Source organism: Leopardus geoffroyi, chromosome D4 (genome assembly GCF_018350155.1).
Source record: "Leopardus geoffroyi isolate Oge1 chromosome D4, O.geoffroyi_Oge1_pat1.0, whole genome shotgun sequence".
Taxonomy (NCBI): Eukaryota; Metazoa; Chordata; class Mammalia; order Carnivora; family Felidae; genus Leopardus; species Leopardus geoffroyi.
The window spans coordinates 43,687,501-43,705,894 of NC_059342.1; the positions used below are offsets into that span (position 1 = coordinate 43,687,501).

An 18,394-nucleotide genomic window follows, 5' to 3' on the forward strand; every position below is an offset into this window, starting at 1 on the left:
AAATTTCTGATTTAATGGATCTGAGATGGGACCTAGACCTCAGTACTTTTTAAAAGCTCCCAGGTGATTTTAAAGTGCATCCAGGGTTGGGACCACTAAGAGACAGTGACCGCTGGGCCACAGCAGCATTCTGACCATACTCAATCACCATCCTAACCTTGACCATGAGCACAAATCCCCCTTGCACTTGCAAGTACAGCCCATTGAGCACAGACGCCCACAAGTCCTAAGAGGCCCCTGCTGCAGCACGAGCCACTCCCGTAAAAACTCTCTGGTCTGTATATCCAGGCCTACCGCCCCAGCAAGCCCAAGGGCAGCAGGTAAAAGGGAAAGGACTATTCTTGAAGAAAGAAGAACACTCTCTAGAACTTTGTCAGGAAAGTAGCCCCAGCAAAGAGTAGCCACTGGAAACTAATCTAAAAGCAACAGACACCCAAAGCCACAATGGCTGAAATAAGAAAGAAAAGTATTTCCTTCTCATTTAAACACAGGCCATCCAGGGCCCATGTGGTGGCTTCACCATCAGGAGGACAGGCTACTTCCATCTCTTTGCCTATCACTGTCCAAGATGGGAGGTTAAAGTTTAGACCTCATGTTCACATTCCAGTCAGCAAGGAGGGGAAAGCGAAGGGGAGGATGCCACACTCTTTTCGTGGTTATTTCCCTAAAATTGCACACAACACTGCCATGTATATCCCATTGGCCAGCACTTAATCATAGAGCCATGTGCATCTTCAAGGAAGATCAACAAATACAGTGTGTATGCTGAAAAGTCATGTGCCTAGCTAGACATGCTAAAAATTGGGGGTTCCTTTGCTGTTGCAAGGGAGGGGGCTACTGGGAAAACAGCCAATAGTCGATGCCACAGGGGCCTCCCTTTCCCTTCATGCAACTGGACTGTAACTATTAAGTTACATGTAAACAATGTGTTTGACTGGGGTCCCAGTGAAAACCACTGAAATAAGACTATTTTCCTATAGCCCAGATTCCAGTGGCTGTAGCTCCCACTGCCCTAAGAAATCACCAGTCCTACAAGAGGACTTCCAGGGGAGTTCTTCAGAAAACGAGGCCTTAAATCTAATGTCCCTCCAATAGGGTAGAGTGAATATTCACACTTAGAAGGAAAGGGCTGACTTCTGTGCACATTAATTCCTCCAGATTTACACTGATGGCAGGAGCTCTCTCTTGCTCTTTCTGGAAGCTGCACAGATTATTTTCACTGGATCGTAAATATGTTTAACACCCTATTATACTAACCTTTTAAACCAGTTGTCTTGGGTAGCTGTAAATCATAGTTTAGGAACAACTTTCTATGATTCAAAGGCCCTTGAAATTCCTGGATGCTGTAGTTAAATACTTGAAATTAAGATTGGAGGGTATAGATTTTGCTACATTTCAAGGAAAGGAAATAAAATCCTTTGGGCTGGTTCTTAGTTTTCTTTTTCTTTTTCTTTTTCTTTTTTTCTTTTTTTTTTTTTTTTTTTTTTTTTTTTGGCAATCTTTATTCAGCCAGGGCTAAGATAAGAATTGGCAGTCAAACATCTACTGTCCTATGTTAGGTTGACTTTCTCTTCCTTCCCCAGTGTTCCCGAACCTGTGGCGGGGGCATCCAGAAGCGCGAGGTTCTTTGCAAACAGCGCATGGCTGATGGCAGCTTCCTGGAGCTTCCTGAGACCTTCTGTTCAGCCTCAAAACCGGCCTCCCAGCAAGCCTGCAAGAAAGATGACTGTCCCAGCGAGTGGCTCCTCTCCGACTGGACGGAGGTATGTAGGCTCCTCAGAAGGAAATAATGAAAGAGGCGTAAGGAAGAAAAGCAGGCACCCCAAACTTACACATAGAGAGGATAAGAATAGAACAAAATAATCCTCCAAGCATTACGGAACAGATTTTTGTAAGCATTTATACCACAATGTGTCACTAGCTTTTAACTAGGCTGCAGGGACATGAGGTAAACAGCCAGCCCTGATGCAACAATCAGAAGCATGGAATTGTAAACGGGCTCCTCGTGGAACAAAACCAGACCTTGTTTGGCCCAGAATTCTTCTCAGAACACTGCGTTGTTCTACCTTCATCCCCACACCCACCTCCCCGACCTCCCGGCACCTCCTCCTCCCAGATGTTTCTAGTCTCTACTCAGGAAGGGCAAAGCCTCTCTTGTTATTCCCTTCCAAGTTACTGGACAATAAGGAACATGATTTATTAAGAAGAGAAGACCAGGGAAATCCTGCCTCTTTACTGTCAGTTTCCTGGCTCCAAGACGCTAACAATTTCCCAGCAAGAGAACTTGATTTCCCCTGTTGCTTGCATTTGGGGGGATGATTACATCAGCATCCACCATTCCTGACTTGCCTCATAAGTTAGGGATATACCCCCAACTAACCTACTTTTCTGAACAGTTCCTACTCTAACACTAGCATCAATGAAGTCATTTACACTCACTTTCGACTTGTTTTCAGCCCCTTTGACTACTGTGAATTGCCTACAACATCCTCAGCATCGTAGGCCTGTGTGTCTTCCATAAAGAAGTCCCCCCAGAGGTACTGCCTCCTAAGCAAATGTAGCCAAGAACAGAATCGCCAGGCCCGAAATGAAAATCTTTGTGTCACGAACAGATGCAACACTGTGCCCTTTCTTGCATATAAGCATTTGAATTGGCCTTGCTGATCCCACTGCCTTCTCTGTGGTTGTGTGTATACATGCGTGTGTGTGTGTTGTACAGACACACAGGATGGGGCTGCTGCTGGTTGAAATACATCCCAGGGACACTTGCTTCCACAGAGAGAAAAGCTGCCTCTGAAAATTAAGATGCTACCTCTTTCAACCTGTTCTTAGACTTCTTGCCCTTTATCGTATCCACTCATACAGAGTTCACTCAGATGATACCTGCTAAGGGCATTGCAATTGTGAGATAACCTACATTACCACAGGTTTTGTAATTTGGCAATAAATTGCCTTCTGGTGGCATCTCACCCCAAATGTCTCAGAACAGGAGTAGGGCATGATTATTTTTTTCAAGTTTTAGAAACAATTTTCTTTCAGCAAGATAAAGGATTAGAAGCGTGTCAAATAAGTGTGTGTGTGTGTGCACGCACGCACACACACGTGTGCATGCGTGAACATGTGACAGTTTTTCTATGGAATGATTTGGGAGTATAGTATTATATCTGAAAAAATCATAAAACAGTGCAAGAGAGTGTAGTCATATAGTTGCCAAGTAAGTGACTCTAGATGAAGATTTCCTCCCAGGGGCATATTGTGAAAGATGTCCTTCTACAAAGTCTATCGGTGACAGTTGCCATGAGTGGGATGCTGAGGAAGGGACTTGTATGTACTATAATTGTCCTCCCGTGTTCCTGGAGTTTGTGGCCTCTGAGCACATGAGACCCACAGAATTCAGAAAAAATTATTTTAGGCCCTCAGATTTGAAGCAGGGACCGTTGTGATTAGGCGCTTAGAAAATGAAACTGCTGAATTGAGATACTCTGGGTCCCATTAAGTACAGCAGACAGTTTTGTTTTTTTTTTTTTTTTTTTTTTTTTTTTTAAGAGAGTTGGTGGGGAGGAGAAGCAGAGAGAAAATCTTAAGCAGGCTCCGTGCTCAGTGCATAGCCCAATGTGGAACTTGATCCCACAACCCTGGGATCGTGACCTGAGCTGAAATCAAGAGTCAGATGCTCAACTGAGTGAGCCACCCAGGTGTCCCAAGTATAGTAGACCGTTAGAATTGTGTCATGTGTGCTTAGGAGTTAGACTCACAGATAGGCAAACTTAGGTTCTAATCCTGACCTTGCCACTCTGCTCTGTAACTTTGGGCTATTTAACCTTTCTCAGTTTGCATATATGAATATTGGGGATAATAATGTCCACTCATATGGTTATTGGGAGGCTTCAGTTAAATGATGCATATAAACTACTTTGTGCCTAGTAAAAGTTAACCCTATTATTGTTATGATTCTCTTCCATCCCTGCTCATTGTCAGGAGGAGAGGAAATAAAAGAAAGTACTTACCTTGACTGGCCAGACTCAGGGTCATGGCCTAGGCTTCCTTTGGGCTTTGCCAGTCTTCCTAGGAAGAAGAAGTTACACTTTGGGAAGTAGGACTACTCAGCCCTTATCCATGGAATGTTATTAGGTTCTGAGTTACCTGGGTTGATGAATGGAAATTGCAAACACCGGGGAAGGACTGGGAATGGTGGGAAGTAATCACCAATTCACTGGGATTAAACTCAAGCTGGTGCCATGCAACAGTGCTCCTGGGGGCGTTCACAGAGGCTGTAATTGGCCCTGTCATCCCAACAGCCCTTGCCCTGGCCCTCTGGCTGAGATGAAGCATACATTCCACATCCCCTGCCCCCAAGACTCCCCTTGGAGAAAGGAAGACCTGGATGATCTATGGGTGTTTTTCATCCTCAACTATCTGGACTCAATCTCATAGTTACTGCACAGAATCCCTTAGAGACAGAATTAAGCCAAAATTTTAGACACTTCAAATAAAATTACTTTCAGATTCTATTCTGAGAATACGACCTCTTAAAAGGCCTTACTTCTTTTCTTTAAAAGAATTCCTTGCATCTCTTGACAGAGTTGGCTATTATATATTTTTAAATCATATTTTTATGAAAGTCATTCCCCCCCCCCCAAATATAAAAGAAATTAAGGTCAGAATAGTCCATTTCAGAGCTAGAAGGAGCTTAGAAGATCCTATAGCCTAGTTGTTCCTTTAAAAATTAAAGCCACAGGGGCGCCTGGGTGGCGTAGTCGGTTAAGCGTCCGACTTCAGCCAGGTCACGATCTCGCGGTCCGTGAGTTCGAGCCCCGCGTCGGGCTCTGGGCTGACAGCTCAGAGCCTGGAGCCTGTTTCTGATTCTGTGTCTCCCTCTCACTCTGCCCCTCCCCCGTTCATGCTCTGTCTCTCTCTGTCCCAAAAATAAATAAACGTTGAAAAAAAAAATTAAAAAAAAAAATTAAAGCCACAGAACCTTTTTTTCAATTGAAATGTTACTATGAAGTCGAGAATCTAAAACAGATCAAATCAGAGCTGTTTGGATTGAAGTGTGGATTAGGGTCCCAGATCTCCATAGGTTGGGTCTCCAGATCACCGGAAAAGCCCCTGAATCAATTCCTCAACATAGAACAGGGTTTGACAATCCCTGCTCTTGCTTAGTTTTATTTTAGAGATAAGGAAATGGAGTCTCAAGAAAGAACTAGACTTGACCAAATCATCAACCAATCTTCGGACACACAGTCTGTTTTTCTGTTGGCAACACTAAACTGACCATGCTTTTAAATTTTCCAGGCTCTTTGCCTCCATCCCCACCTGATTCCGGGATTTAGTGCTGTCATTTACAATAAAATAAGGGATGGGTGGAATCTGGAATCCACGATCATCAGGGAACAAAAGCAATGGGTTTGATTCTTACATCCATTTTTTTGCATCTTAAATGTCGTTCAGGCTGGTGTATATCACAGTACATTGCAGGGAATAGTTCATTTCAGTGGGTTAGCATATAAAACTTGAGAATATAAGATGATTTTTTTGTTTTTAGTGTTCATTTTTCAAGTGAACGTGGCATACTGCCATGACCCTAGTTCAGGTCTTTATCATCTCAAGCCTGGACTACTGTGGCAGCCTCCTCAACTGACATCCCCGCCTGCCATAGATCTCCTACTCCCATCCCTCCCAGACACTGTTGCCAGATTAACCTTCTCAAAACACCTCTTTCATCATTTCACTCCTCCCTTCAATGGCTCCTCATTGCCTTGTGGACCAATTCCAAACCTCCTATCTGAAAATGAAGTCTCCAACATCTGGCCCCAAACTACCTCGTGAGCTCCTGATACTCTCAACTTGTTGCCTCTGTTCAGCCAAACTGGCTTAGCTCTGCCCCCAAGCCTGCCTTGGATTTTTACACTGAACTCTTCAACATTTGTTCTGGATATGCCCCTACCCCCCATGCTCATCCCAGGTTTCTACACCCCTTCAGACTCTACCCATCTTCAAAACCTAGGCCAGGAAATCACAAGTGTACCAACAGCATTCAACAATTATGAGCATTCATTTTATAATACTTGTCTTCTAGCTTTATATTTCTACTAAATTCTTCTATTACTATCTCTTTAAATAGCTTTATTGAGGTGTAACTTATATACTATAAAATTCAGCTGTGCATTGTTTCCAAGGTTTATCTGTTTACCACATATTTAAGAGACCAACATTCCTTTTAAGGTACAATAAGATTCCATTACATAGATAGACCATATTTTTATTGATCCATTCAGCAGTTGGTAGACATTTGAGCTGTTTCCCTTTTTGTCTGTTACACACTTTCACATACAAGTCTGTGTGGATGTACATGTTCACTTGTCTTGGGTAGATACCTATGAGTGACATTGCTGGGTCATGGGGGTAAATGTATGTTTATCTTTTTAAGAAATTATCAAGATGTTTGTCAAGAAGACTGTAGTATTTTACATTGCCACCAGCAATTTATGAAGGTTCTAATTTGTATATCCCCACTCATAGTAACATTTGTTATTGTCTTTTTTACTATGGCCATTTCAGTGGATAGGAAGTGGTATCTCATTGTTGTTTTGGTTTCTATTTCCCTAATACAGTATTTCATTTTAGCAATGTATTTGGATTGCCCTCCCCCATTATTGATGACAGCTCCTTGAACTTACAAACCACCTTGCACAGTTTTTCCTTAGTATCTAGCACCCTACCTCAAACATAGTACATGTATAACAACTACCTCATGCTTGACATTAAAATATTACACTTGTGAAGGAAGGAGAAAAAATTAGCAGTGAGTGTCATTTCTGTGTGTGAAACTTAAAATATATTATCTCATTTAATTCCCCACCTTGAAAAATAAGTCTAAGAAGTGCAAACAGACTCTGAGTTGCCAACTGCTAAAATGCTGAGCAGGGATTTGAACACAGGACTCTATGACTCTGTAACTCTAAAGCCCAGGCCATCTAAGTAAAAAACAGGTAGAGTGTCTACAGGAAACTTTAGAGTAGAAAAATCTTAGAAGGGTTCCTGGGTAGCTCAGTTGGTTAAGCATCTGACTCTTAACTTCTGCTCAGGTCATGATCTCATGGTTCATGATTTTTGAGCCCCGTCGAACTCCTCACTGACAGTACAGAGCCTGCCTGGGATTCTCTCTCTCTCTCTCTCTCTCTCTCTCTCTCTCTCTCTCTCTCTCTCTCTGCCCCTCCCCCATTCACACATGCACGTGCTCTCTCTCCCTCTCTCTCAAAATAAATAAACTTTAAAAAAAAAACAGAAAAATCTTAGAGCTAGCAGGTGGTTACAATATGGACAATCTTCCCATATTGTTACATAATTAGTATTTCTTTTAGTGACTGTTGCTTTTCCAAGCAACTTTTCTCATATTTGGGGGTGTTTGAGAGTCCATACAAAAACCCATTAGCCTCTACACTTACATGCATTTGACCTTTGTTTTCCCTCACTAGTGTTCCACAAGCTGTGGGGAAGGCACCCAGACTCGAAGTGCCATTTGCCGGAAGGTGCTAAAAACCGGGGTCTCGGCTATTGTCAATTCCTCCCTGTGCCCTCCCCTGCCGTTCTCTTCATCCATCAGGCCCTGCATGCTGGCAACCTGTGCACGTGAGTATGTCAGAACTCTGGGGATAGGGAGACAGAACCCACGTAGAAGCAGCTGAAGCCATGCAGTAGCCTTCCCTAAACCCAAGACCGGGTGGGAGATTGTCAGGCAGGAAAGCCTGAGGAGGGCAGCAGGCTGGTAAACTCAGCTGGAAGTGGAAAAGGAATCTTAATTACACGTGGCCAGGCAGAATTCTCTTCTCGGCTGGAAAAACAGTTTGCAGGGGGTAGAGCAAAGTTCACTTGCTGGCATACAGAGATCTGGAAGCTGGAGTCAGCAGATTACTAATGAAATCGAATGTGGTCCACTCCGGGGTTTTAAAATGCTCTGAACAGATTTGTTCTGTTTAATGGTAATCCCTAGAGTTGTACTACTTCTGGGCTCTTCCCCCCAGGCCCCCACCCCAGAGGCCACTAGGGCCTTGGTGCTCTGCAGACCCCAAAGGGTAAACGTGGAAAGGGAGACATTCTCCTTCCCTTTGTCCTCTGCCTCTTTTTATGATTCTTTTCTTTTCTTTTCTTTTCTTTTCTTTTCTTTTCTTTTCTTTTCTTTCATCGTTCTAACGAGAGGAACTGCCTTTCCCCTGGGATCCCCCTCCATCTAGAACCTGCCTCTCAGCTTCTAGGGGTAGCCAGCCCCAGCAGGGTGAGAGCGGGCTGCCCCGCGGCGCCTAATTAGTTCGAGTTTTGCCTGTGCAGCCGCTTGATGGTCCACGGCTGGTAGCTCCTTCCTCCCCGAAAACCTAAGGCGGCCAATGAAGGCCCTGGCCCAAATCAACTCTGAAGCCGCTTTCTCTCCCTCTTCCCTTGTGTGTGCCTCCTCTGCCTTCCTCTTCGCCCTCTCTCTTGTGTCTGTGTTCGTTGGCTCTCGTTTTCCTCTGCCATTCCTTCTCTTTCTGCATCTGCCTGGCTTCCCTCGCATTCCTTTCGTTCCAGGGCCGGGACGGCCAGCCACCAAGCACAGCCCTCACATTGCAGCCGCCAGGAAGGTCTACATCCAGACGCGCCGGCAGAGGAAGCTGCACTTTGTCGTGGGGGGCTTCGCCTACCTGCTCCCCAAGACGGCTGTGGTGCTGCGCTGCCCCACGCGGCGCTTCCGCAAGCCCCTGATCACGTGGGAGAAGGACGGCCAGCACCTCATCAGCTCGGCGCACGTCACCGTGGCCCCTTTCGGCTACCTGAAGATCCACCGCCTCAAGCCCTCCGACGCGGGCATCTACACCTGCTCTGCCGGACCCGCCCGGGAGCAGTTTGTCATTAAGCTCATCGGAGGCAACCGGAAGCTGGTGGCCCGGCCCCTGAGCCTCAGGAGCGAGGAGGAGGCCCTCGCGGTGAGGAAGGCCAGCCCAAAGGAGGCCCTGCAGACCCACAAACACCAGAACGGAATCTTCTCTAACGGCAGCAAGGCTGAGAAGCGGGGCCCCGCCGCAGACCCGGGGAGCCGCTACGATGACCTCGTCTCCCGGCTGCTGGAGCAAGGGGGCTGGCCCGGGGAGCTCCTCGCCTCCTGGGAGGTGCAGGACTCCACGGAAAGGAACACGTCTTCCGAGGAGGACCAGAACGCCGAGCAGGCCCTCTGGCACCTGCCCTTCACCATGGTGACCGAGCAGAGGCGCCTGGACGACATCCTCAGGAACCTCTCCCAGCAGCCTGAGGAGCTTCGAGACGTCTACGGCAAGCACCTGGTGGCCCAGCTGGCCCAGGAGATCTTCCGCACCCACCTGGAGCACCAGGACGCGCTGCTCAAGCCGTCTGAGCGGAGGCTACCCCCGGTGGCCATCCCCCCTCATAAGCACGTGTCTGGTTTCAGCAGCTCCCTCCGGACCTCGTCCGCTGGGGAGGCCGGGGGTGGCTCTCGCCGGCCCCACCGCAAGCCCACCATCCTGCGGAAGATCTCAGCTGCCCAGCAGCTCTCGGCCTCCGAGGTGGTCACCCACCTCGGGCAGACTGTGGCCCTGGCCAGCGGGACACTGAGTGTGCTCCTGCACTGTGAGGCCGTCGGCAACCCAAGGCCTACCATCAGCTGGGCCAGGAACGGAGAAGAGGTTCAGTTCAGTGACAGGTGAGCCTTGCAGCTACCCCCGTCTGGGAAGGGAAGGGGCAAGGGGCCGTATCTCGCCCAAGGTGCTGTATTGGCCCTGCAGGTGGTTCCAAGAGTGGGGCGCAGAGCCCTGGGTTTCAAGTCCTCTTTTAGCACCAGTAGGGCTATTGAAACAAAGACGAGGGGTTTGGTTTTTCTAAACTGTATTCTGCCCTCTTTATAAGGTAATAGCAACAATGCCTATCCACCCCAAGCCCCATAGGGTCCCAAAGATTAATGAGATACTTTCCAGATAGCTTTGAACTTCTGGCAGAAAGATATCATTCCAGGCCAAGGCATTTGTACATTACTGCTCTGTGAGATGGACCACTGAAAAGCTTACACGTAGGGATACTGTCTCCATGTGTGTGGTCCCCCAGGGCTGGGGAGAGAGTGCAGCCAGCACCTGCTGCTCCCTGTGGGTGAGACCATCCTCTGTGTGGGCCAGACAAGGCTGTTTGTTCCAGAAAGCTTTTATTCCCAGTCAGACCTGTGATTAATTATCCTAATACCTCTTGGTGTCTCTGTTTTGATGTGTCCTTACTAGGATGACACCACGTATCCCTTACTGGTTTCCTTGGGCCGTAGCCATTCATAATGTAAAATCAGTAGTGGTGGTCGAAGTTATAACAGTAATATTTTAGAACACCGCATGCCAAGAAGCGTGCCATAATTCCTGCATGCATTCTTTTAATCTTTATAGTGGCCCTGACAACAACGATAGCTGCCCTCAAGCAGTGACAGTCTGCCAGGTAAATGTGGTGTTGGTGTGCTTTATCTCACCCATTTTAACCGTACCTCTGAGAAGTGGGTACAGTTTTTATCCATATGTTACAGAAGAGGAAACAAAGTCTAGGAACTTGCTGAAGATCACAATTATTGGGTGGCAGGGCCAAGACACGTGATGCTAATAAGATAGGCAATCAATGGAAGAATCGTAGACTCTGGGTAAGAGAGGACTCTGGGCAGTCCTCCAGCCCAGAGACCTTGTTGTACATTTTTATCTTCTCTGAATCCATGTAGAATGCCCTTTTCATTAAATATACTTCTAAATACTATTCTTTGGTAATCCTCTTCCCTAGTTTGCTAGCTTTGGGGAAGGACAGAACGAAGGCAGGATTTGTTGTGCCAAGCGGTTTGCCAGGTTTCTCTAAATGTGACTGCACCTGTTAGGCTACCCGTCAATCTGCAAGACTGACATTATCCTCCAGTGTCACATAGAAAATCAAGCTTTACCAGCTCTCTCAAGAAGACCATGCTTTAGGGCCAAGGATTCAATATCAAGTTTACTTGAGTCCAAAGAGTACACAGCTCTGTCTACTCTTCTGAGACTTGGTGAAAAAACGTGACTTTGTCTGCCTGCCCACATCTTTTGTGCCTTTGAAATGTCAATAATATTGCCTGTCAGCCTTACAGTACTTACAGACCAAACAGTTAATAACAATACTAAGTGTTTTTTCTGTGTACTTTTAGTAGATGCCAGACGCTGTGCTCAGTGCTTTATGGGCACTATCTTGTTTAATCTTCAAAAAAGAAAAAAACCCTAGGGGGTAAATACTATTGTTGTTACCATATCAACGAAAGAAAGCTGAGGCACAGATGTGGGACCCCCACAGAAGCACTGGAGAGAGGGTTTGAATGCAGGCAGCATGCCTTGAGAACCTCTCCTCTCGTTTGCTTCTTGGTCCTCCCCAGCTCATACTTTCCTTGACAGCTTGATTGCTATGATTCTTGCTGTGATTTCTTTCAAGAAGTCTTTTACAACAAATTTTGGGGTCAGGCTAAAGTTGGAGTAAATCTGCTTGAGGTCACTGGGTCAGTAAGAGGTAGCCCCCGTGTCAAACCCCCAGGATGTTCGGTATAGGGGAAGAGTGGTGCCCTGGTACTCGGGGGGGGGGGGGCACTGGAATTCCTCTTTTTTAGTGCACCTGTCACACCTACTGTGACCAAATCATGCCATCTTCTCCACCAGCTAGTCAGCTTCTCAAGTGTAGGTAACATTTTATTGCCCAGGATTGTACTACTGTAATTGAAGGGAGTAGCAGTTGGCTGTGCATGTGGAACATGCTTTTCAGAGATGAGAAAACTGAGGCCCAGGGTAGTTTGGGAGCTTGGCAATGTTAGGTAGATAGTAAAAGGCAGAATCAAGAGGGCGGATTCAAACGCCGTTCTGCCCAACTCAAGCCCATGGTGTTTTGAGTGAATGAGTAACTTCATGCTTCCACTCATCTGTACTTGGCTCAGGATGCTAAGTTGCCTCAAGACCCTTGCTATTTTTTTACCAGCTCTTTCCAGGGTCCCTTACTTCTTCCTGAAAGCCGTAGACAGATAAGCTGTTGGGAAGGGGGAAAGTGGTCATCAGGACTCTGCTGTGCCTGGAACTGCAGGGAGAACATTGAGCCCATGGCTTACTCAGAGGTTGTGACAATTTCCTTGAGTGCTAAAGACACTTTTTATGAAGGCCAAGGATCACAGCCCATCTGGATCACCTGGTGACTGAAGGAGGGCTTCAGAAGGAGTCAGATGGGCACTGAGGGCTTCAGGCTGATCTTTGAAAGCCCCTTCACTTTGGCCTTAGTCCCTTCATTTCAAAAGTGGGGAGGGACAGGGCATCTGGGTGGCCCAGTTCGTTAAGTGTCCAACACTTGGTTTCAGCTCAGATCTTGCAGTTCCTGAGTTCAAGCCCTGCATTGGGCTCTGTGCTAGCAGTGCAGAGCCTGCTTGGGATTCTCTCTCTCTCTCTCTCTCTCTCTCTCTCTCTCTCTCCCCTTCCCCCACTTATGTCTCTTTCTCAAAAATAAATAAACTTAAAAAAAAAAGTGGAGGAGGGGGAGAGGCTGTACCAGATCATCTCTGAGGTCCCTTCTACCTCCTTTACTCATTTACAAAAGACCACAGAAGATAAAAACCAGTATCTAGTGGGGAGCAGGAAGAGCCTTGAGTACAATAACTTCCAACTTTGTTGCAGCTTTTTCTGAGCTCCACAAAATGGGGGTACACTGATTGCACAAGCTTGGGATGTGTTCACTTGAGGCTAAACAGATGTATTTACTGCTGGATTTTACCTCTATTTTTTTTAATATAGTGCTTGATATTTTTTTCTTGTTTTTATTGTAAAAGTAATAAAGGGTCTATAAAACAATTCAAATAATACCTAAATCTATAAAGTACAAATACAAGTCTCCCTCATCCTCTCACTTCTGTTCCCCAGAGTCTGTCTCTCTCAATAATCTGGTATACATCCTTTTGGAATTTTTATATATTTTATTGTATTATATATAAAACACATACACACACATATGATTTGGTTTTTTAATGGGATATTACTCATGTTTAGAAATTTGACGTGGTTTCTACTCAACAACATGTCTAGGAGACATTTCATTATAGTATGTTGAGATCCGTATCACCATTTTTAATGGCTGATTACTGTTCCCGAGTGCATTGAACTATCCCCCAATTGAAAATTATTTTGGTTTTTCCATTTTTTTAACTCCTTTAAGCATTCCAGCATGTGCTGTGACTTTCCAAGTGAACAATAGAGTATGCATGATTTTCCACATAGTTCCTTGATCAATGAACAATTTTCTGCCCCAGCCATCTCCAGGATACCAAGAGCTCTTGAAATACCACCTAGGAAACATTACTGTCACCTTTAAATTTTCACCTTCTCAGGTGTGCACCTGGGTGGCTCAGTCGGTTAAGTGTCCAACTTCGGCTCAGGCCATGATCTCACAGTTCATGGATTCGAGCCCCACGTCGGGCTCTGTGCTGCCAGCTTGGAGCCTGGAGCCTGGAGCCCACTCCAGATTCTGTGTCTCCCTCTCTCTCTGCCCCTCTCCTGTTCATATTCTTTGTCTCTCTCTCTCTCTAAAATAAAATAAACATTAAAAAAATTTAGTTTTCACCTCCTTGGGTATTGAGAATCTGACCCTAATGTCTTTATGATGAAGAGCGTGCAGTGGAATCTTGCTAGAAAAAGACACATGGAAGCCAGGTGCTGAAGATGCACTAAAGGTGCTAGACGAAGACAGCAGAGGGCCAGTCCTGGCTCTTCAAAGTCACCAGGACATTGGTGGGAGTGTGGATGAGGAGTAGCATTAAGAGGGATCACACGTGAGGGGTACGGACAAAAAGTTTTACAGTTTGGGCCACTCTCAAGATTTTTCTAGATCTAGCCTTAACAGAGCTTTCTGATGCAAGTTGATGGCACACTGTAAGGAAAAATTAGAGATTTCAGACTCTGATCTCTGACGTCATAATTTCTCCATTTAACTTAGCTGGCCAGTAAGAAATATGGCTGGAGCTTCATTTTCTGTACAGTTTTCCAAGTCCTGTTTGAGAAAAGAAAGTGAATATATCTGCACAGAGCACACAGGCACAGAGCCGCCATTGGGACTGCTTTGCTATGGGCTGTTGGTGACCTCTCTGTGTTGGGTTTCATTGCTTGTCATCATTCCTATGTCCGGTAGCAGTTCAGAAATGCTCATTTATTTTCCAACAGAGACGTGCTGAAATGCCCACTGTTATAGTTCCGTTAGTCTGTTTTTGCTTAGTACCAAATCCATCTTTCTGAAAGAATCTGCAAGATTCAGCTGGCTATTGGTCTGTATGACTTTGCAGTGTATTAAAGTATACTCTCAGTAGCCTGAGCCAGCAAGATAGGTCAAGAGAGGAGGAAAGTAACTGAAGACAAGTCTACCACATCTTTGGCTTTTAAATATGCCAAAGTTTTATCTGAAAGAAATTCATTATATGAAATAATCACTATCAATTTGGTACTACTGTATCTCATCATACATATAATTTACTAGTTGAAATGAATTTACGTGATTCTTAGAAGCACATGCCAGCTTCTCAAGCAATAGTTTTATGGGATGTCTCTGAATGTATTAGGACAGACTGGTTCATCATAATCCCCGCTTCTCCCTTATTTCACAAATATTTCCATGCATACTTGGACCAGACCCTACGTTAGATACTGGGGATAGAGAAAAAGAAGACTCATTCCCTGTCAAACTAAAAGTCTCATTTGGAAGCCAGAGAAGTAAATGCAGTGCTTAAGTGCTAAAAGATGGTATAGATATTTATTCATTCCATAAGCATTTATTAATCTACCTGTTATGTGCCCCCCACATACCTAGCCACTGGGAGTATTGTGAATGAAAAAGTCTGCATCCCCTAGCAATTTACATGCATTTAGATTTCTGCTTAAATTTCTGCGTCAGAAAGACCTTCTGATGGTCACTGTTCAAAAGAGCACTCCTCGTCACCCCTTATCTCTTTAACTTTGCTGTTTTAGTCACAGAATTTTATCACCATCTGATATATATTGATTTGTTGATTGCCTGCCCATAAGGGTGGAGACTTTCTTTACTGCCATATCCCCAGTGCTAGGAATAGTGCCTGGTACCAAACAGGTACTGAGCAAATAGTGAACGAATGAATGAATGATTGGAGTAAGACAATAAACGCAGAAAAGTACACAAGAAAAGCATCAGGTGGTGATATGTTTGGGACAGAAAATTGAAATGGGTGATAGGGAGTGATTTGGTGGCCATGTTAGATGAGTGTTCTGAGGTTACCGGTAAGCCAAGATGTGAATGATGACCAGTGTCTAGCAATATGACATCAGGAGGAAGAGTGAGCACTCCTGGACAAGGGGAAAGCAGTGGAAAACCCCCGAAGTGAAGAGAGTTTGGTGTGTTGAAGGAATCCCCCAAAAAAGTTCATTTGCCTGGGCTGTGGTAGGCAGAAAGTAGAGGTGATATGGGATGAGGCCATAAGGCTAACCAGGGACCACAAGAAGGAATCTAGCTTTTAGTTTGAGTATCACAGGGAGGTTTTGGAGGATATTAGGCGGGAAAGTAAAATGATCTAATTTCCATTTGTAAAGACTCACACTGGCTCCTTTGTGGCAAGTGGATTGTAGAGGAGCATGAGTGGAAGTGGTAAGGTTTCCTCTCCAATCACCCCTTCAACTCCACAAATACATGCGTGGCATCAGATACAGTGGTAGGCACCAGTGTGACTATAAATAAAAGCCACTGTTCTCCAGAAGCTAAGAAACACCAAAGGGCTGGTGTGGAGTCAGATACCTTGGGCCCTGAGTTTGTTTTAAACTTCAATGGGCAGAATACTTCTCTTAAAACTTCTAAACGTTTAGAAGCTCTGACTAGAGGAGTTTCCAAGTTCAGTGTGCACAGTAATCACCAGGACCTTGTTAGAAATGCAGATTCGCACATCCTACCCTACCCCAGAAACACCTTCTACAGCAAAGCCCCAGAATTCATACTTTACAAGCACCACAGGTGACTCTGAGGCTGGAGGCTCAAGGACCACCTTTAAGAAGCATGTTGAGAGAGAAAAGGGGAGGAAGGTGCACTTCCTAATAGCACTCGCTTTTAATTCTGTTAAAAGATCTGGTGGAGACAGGACTCAACACTGAGGTGACACTTAGGAATTCCAGGCACCCTCCCTGCCCCCTGCCTTCCCTCACAGACTCCCACCAACCCACACACTTGCACATGGGTTGGATTGAATTCACACCAGGCCTTGGACTTGAGGCAAACTGCGTAGTGCCTGTGTGTGAAGGGAGCAGACATGTGGAAGTTAACAGGCTCCAAATCTGCCAGTTTTCAGGGAACATTCTGGACTGGCTAGAGGTTGAAATAACCAAGTGTGGCTACTTGGTTCAGCCTGAGAACAAAAAAGAACTGGGCTTTCCAGCACGGCCATGGGGAGTAAGTTAGAAACTTGTTTTCAAGGGGCCGCGATGCCACTTGATTTAGAAAACAAGAGAACTCTGCCCTATTCTCTCTTTGCTTTCATTGCTGAATCCTTAGCTCTGTGGACCTGTAATTGACTGGTTTCACCATATTGCTGCCCTACAATGTCCACCAAGAAAGAAGTATTGTAGCTTCACCTCATGGGTCTCATGCACTAATGGTACCTGAGTGGTTTATAAACATTAATATGATAGCCCTGGAGTAGCCAGCCTATACCCTGGAAATATTTTCCATATAGGTGGCTATCTTAGGTGCCCCCCAGCATTGTTAATTATGATTTTTAAGTACCACCTAATATTCTCCCTCAGTTTATTAATAGAGTTGTCTTCTCTCGGTCCACCTCATATTCTCTTTTTTTTTCGTAGTTCAAAGACTTAAATATATGGCATCATCTTTATTTTTTTCTCCAACTTTTTACTTACATTCTAGTTAGTTAACATACAGTGTAATATTAGTTTCAGGTGTAGAATCCAGTGATTCATCACTTACATACAGTACCTAGTGCTCATCACAACAAGCGCACTCGTTAGTACCCATCACCTATTTCACCCATCCCCCACCCTCCTCCCCTCTAGCAACCCTCAGTTAGTTCTCTATAGTTAAGTCTATTTCTTGGTTTGCCTCTCTTCCCCTCCCCCCATGTTCATTTGTTTTGTTCCTTAAATTCCACATAGGAGTGAAATCAAATGGTATTTGTCTTTCTCTGACTGACTTATTTCATTTAGCATAATATATTCTAGCTCCATCCATGTTGTGGCAAATGGCAAGATTTCATTATTTTTTTATGGATGAATAGTATTCTATCACATATATACACCACATCTTTATCCATTCATCAGTCCATGGGCATTCGGGCTTTCAATACTTTGGCTCGTGTTGATAATGCTGCTATAAACATTTGGGTGCATGTATCCCTTCAAATCAGTATTTTTGTATTCTTTGGGTGAATACCTAGTAGTGCAGTTGCTGGATCGTAGGGTAATTCTATCTTTAACCTTTTGAGGAACCGCCGTACTATTTTCCAGAGTAGCTGCACCAGTTCAAGAAGAAGAAAGTGGTCTCCGAAAACATTTCTTATCTGATCTCTGAGTTGCATTCCATAGAAGGCTAAGCACTTCTTCCTAAAAACACATGCTGGCTTCTTCAGAAACCACACACACTTGGTTTGCTTCCTACTTCTCTGGCTATTCTTTTTCAGTCTTTGTGCATTTTTCTTCCCCTGCCTGCCTCCTATCTACCCTCTTGGGAGTCTCACTCTCTTCCCCTGGATGCTAATGATTCTCATGTGTCTAGCACCAGCCCGAATCTCTCTTCTGATTCTTATGCACAGCTGCCTACTGGACATCCTTACCAGATGCCCCACAAAGATGTCAACTTTGTATATCTAAAACTAAACTCCTGAATCCCTATCCTAGGAAAGTGTACTCCCACCTATCCAGCTTCCCAAGGCAAAATATTTTTATTTCTAGACTGTTCTTATTCCTCAGTGGCTCTTTCATTCATTCCTCCACTTTTCTCTGTTTTCACTGCCTCTACTTTGCTTTACCCTTGTCCACTCTAGATGATTCCAACAACCCTCTAATTCTGTATTTGCCTTTTCTAGACCAGGGGTTGGCAAATTATAGCCAGTGGCTCTTATGTTTTTTAAAGGGTTATTAAAAATGGCTTTTAAAAATGTTATTCAAAGAGCTGTTGAAATTGAGCCCAGAGTTTTTGGGTCAGCTTGCTCAAGGTTTCACACTTGGTAAGTGGTAGAGCTGGTATTTGAACCCAGGTTATTGAAGGGTTATTAAAAGAAAGGTTTTAAATTTTTAAGGGGTTATTAAAACAAACTAGAAATAAAATATACAACAGATACTATAGGTGGCCCTCAAAGACTAAAATATTTACTGTCTTG

At 44.8% G+C, this 18,394-nt stretch overlaps 1 protein-coding gene across 10 annotated transcripts in view; it reads left to right on the forward strand.

Annotated features, from left to right (window-relative positions):
• ADAMTSL1 (ADAMTS like 1) overlaps positions 1 to 18,394 on the forward strand; it is an 884,660-nt gene that overhangs the window by 752,103 nt on the left and 114,163 nt on the right. For all 10 annotated transcript variants that reach the window (XM_045467757.1, XM_045467758.1, XM_045467756.1 and 7 more), the window contains 3 exons: positions 1,584 to 1,763; positions 7,479 to 7,632; positions 8,566 to 9,691. In XM_045467757.1, coding sequence (XP_045323713.1) covers positions 1,584 to 1,763; positions 7,479 to 7,632; positions 8,566 to 9,691 — 1,460 coding nt within the window. The remainder of the gene's footprint in view (positions 1 to 1,583; positions 1,764 to 7,478; positions 7,633 to 8,565; positions 9,692 to 18,394) is intronic.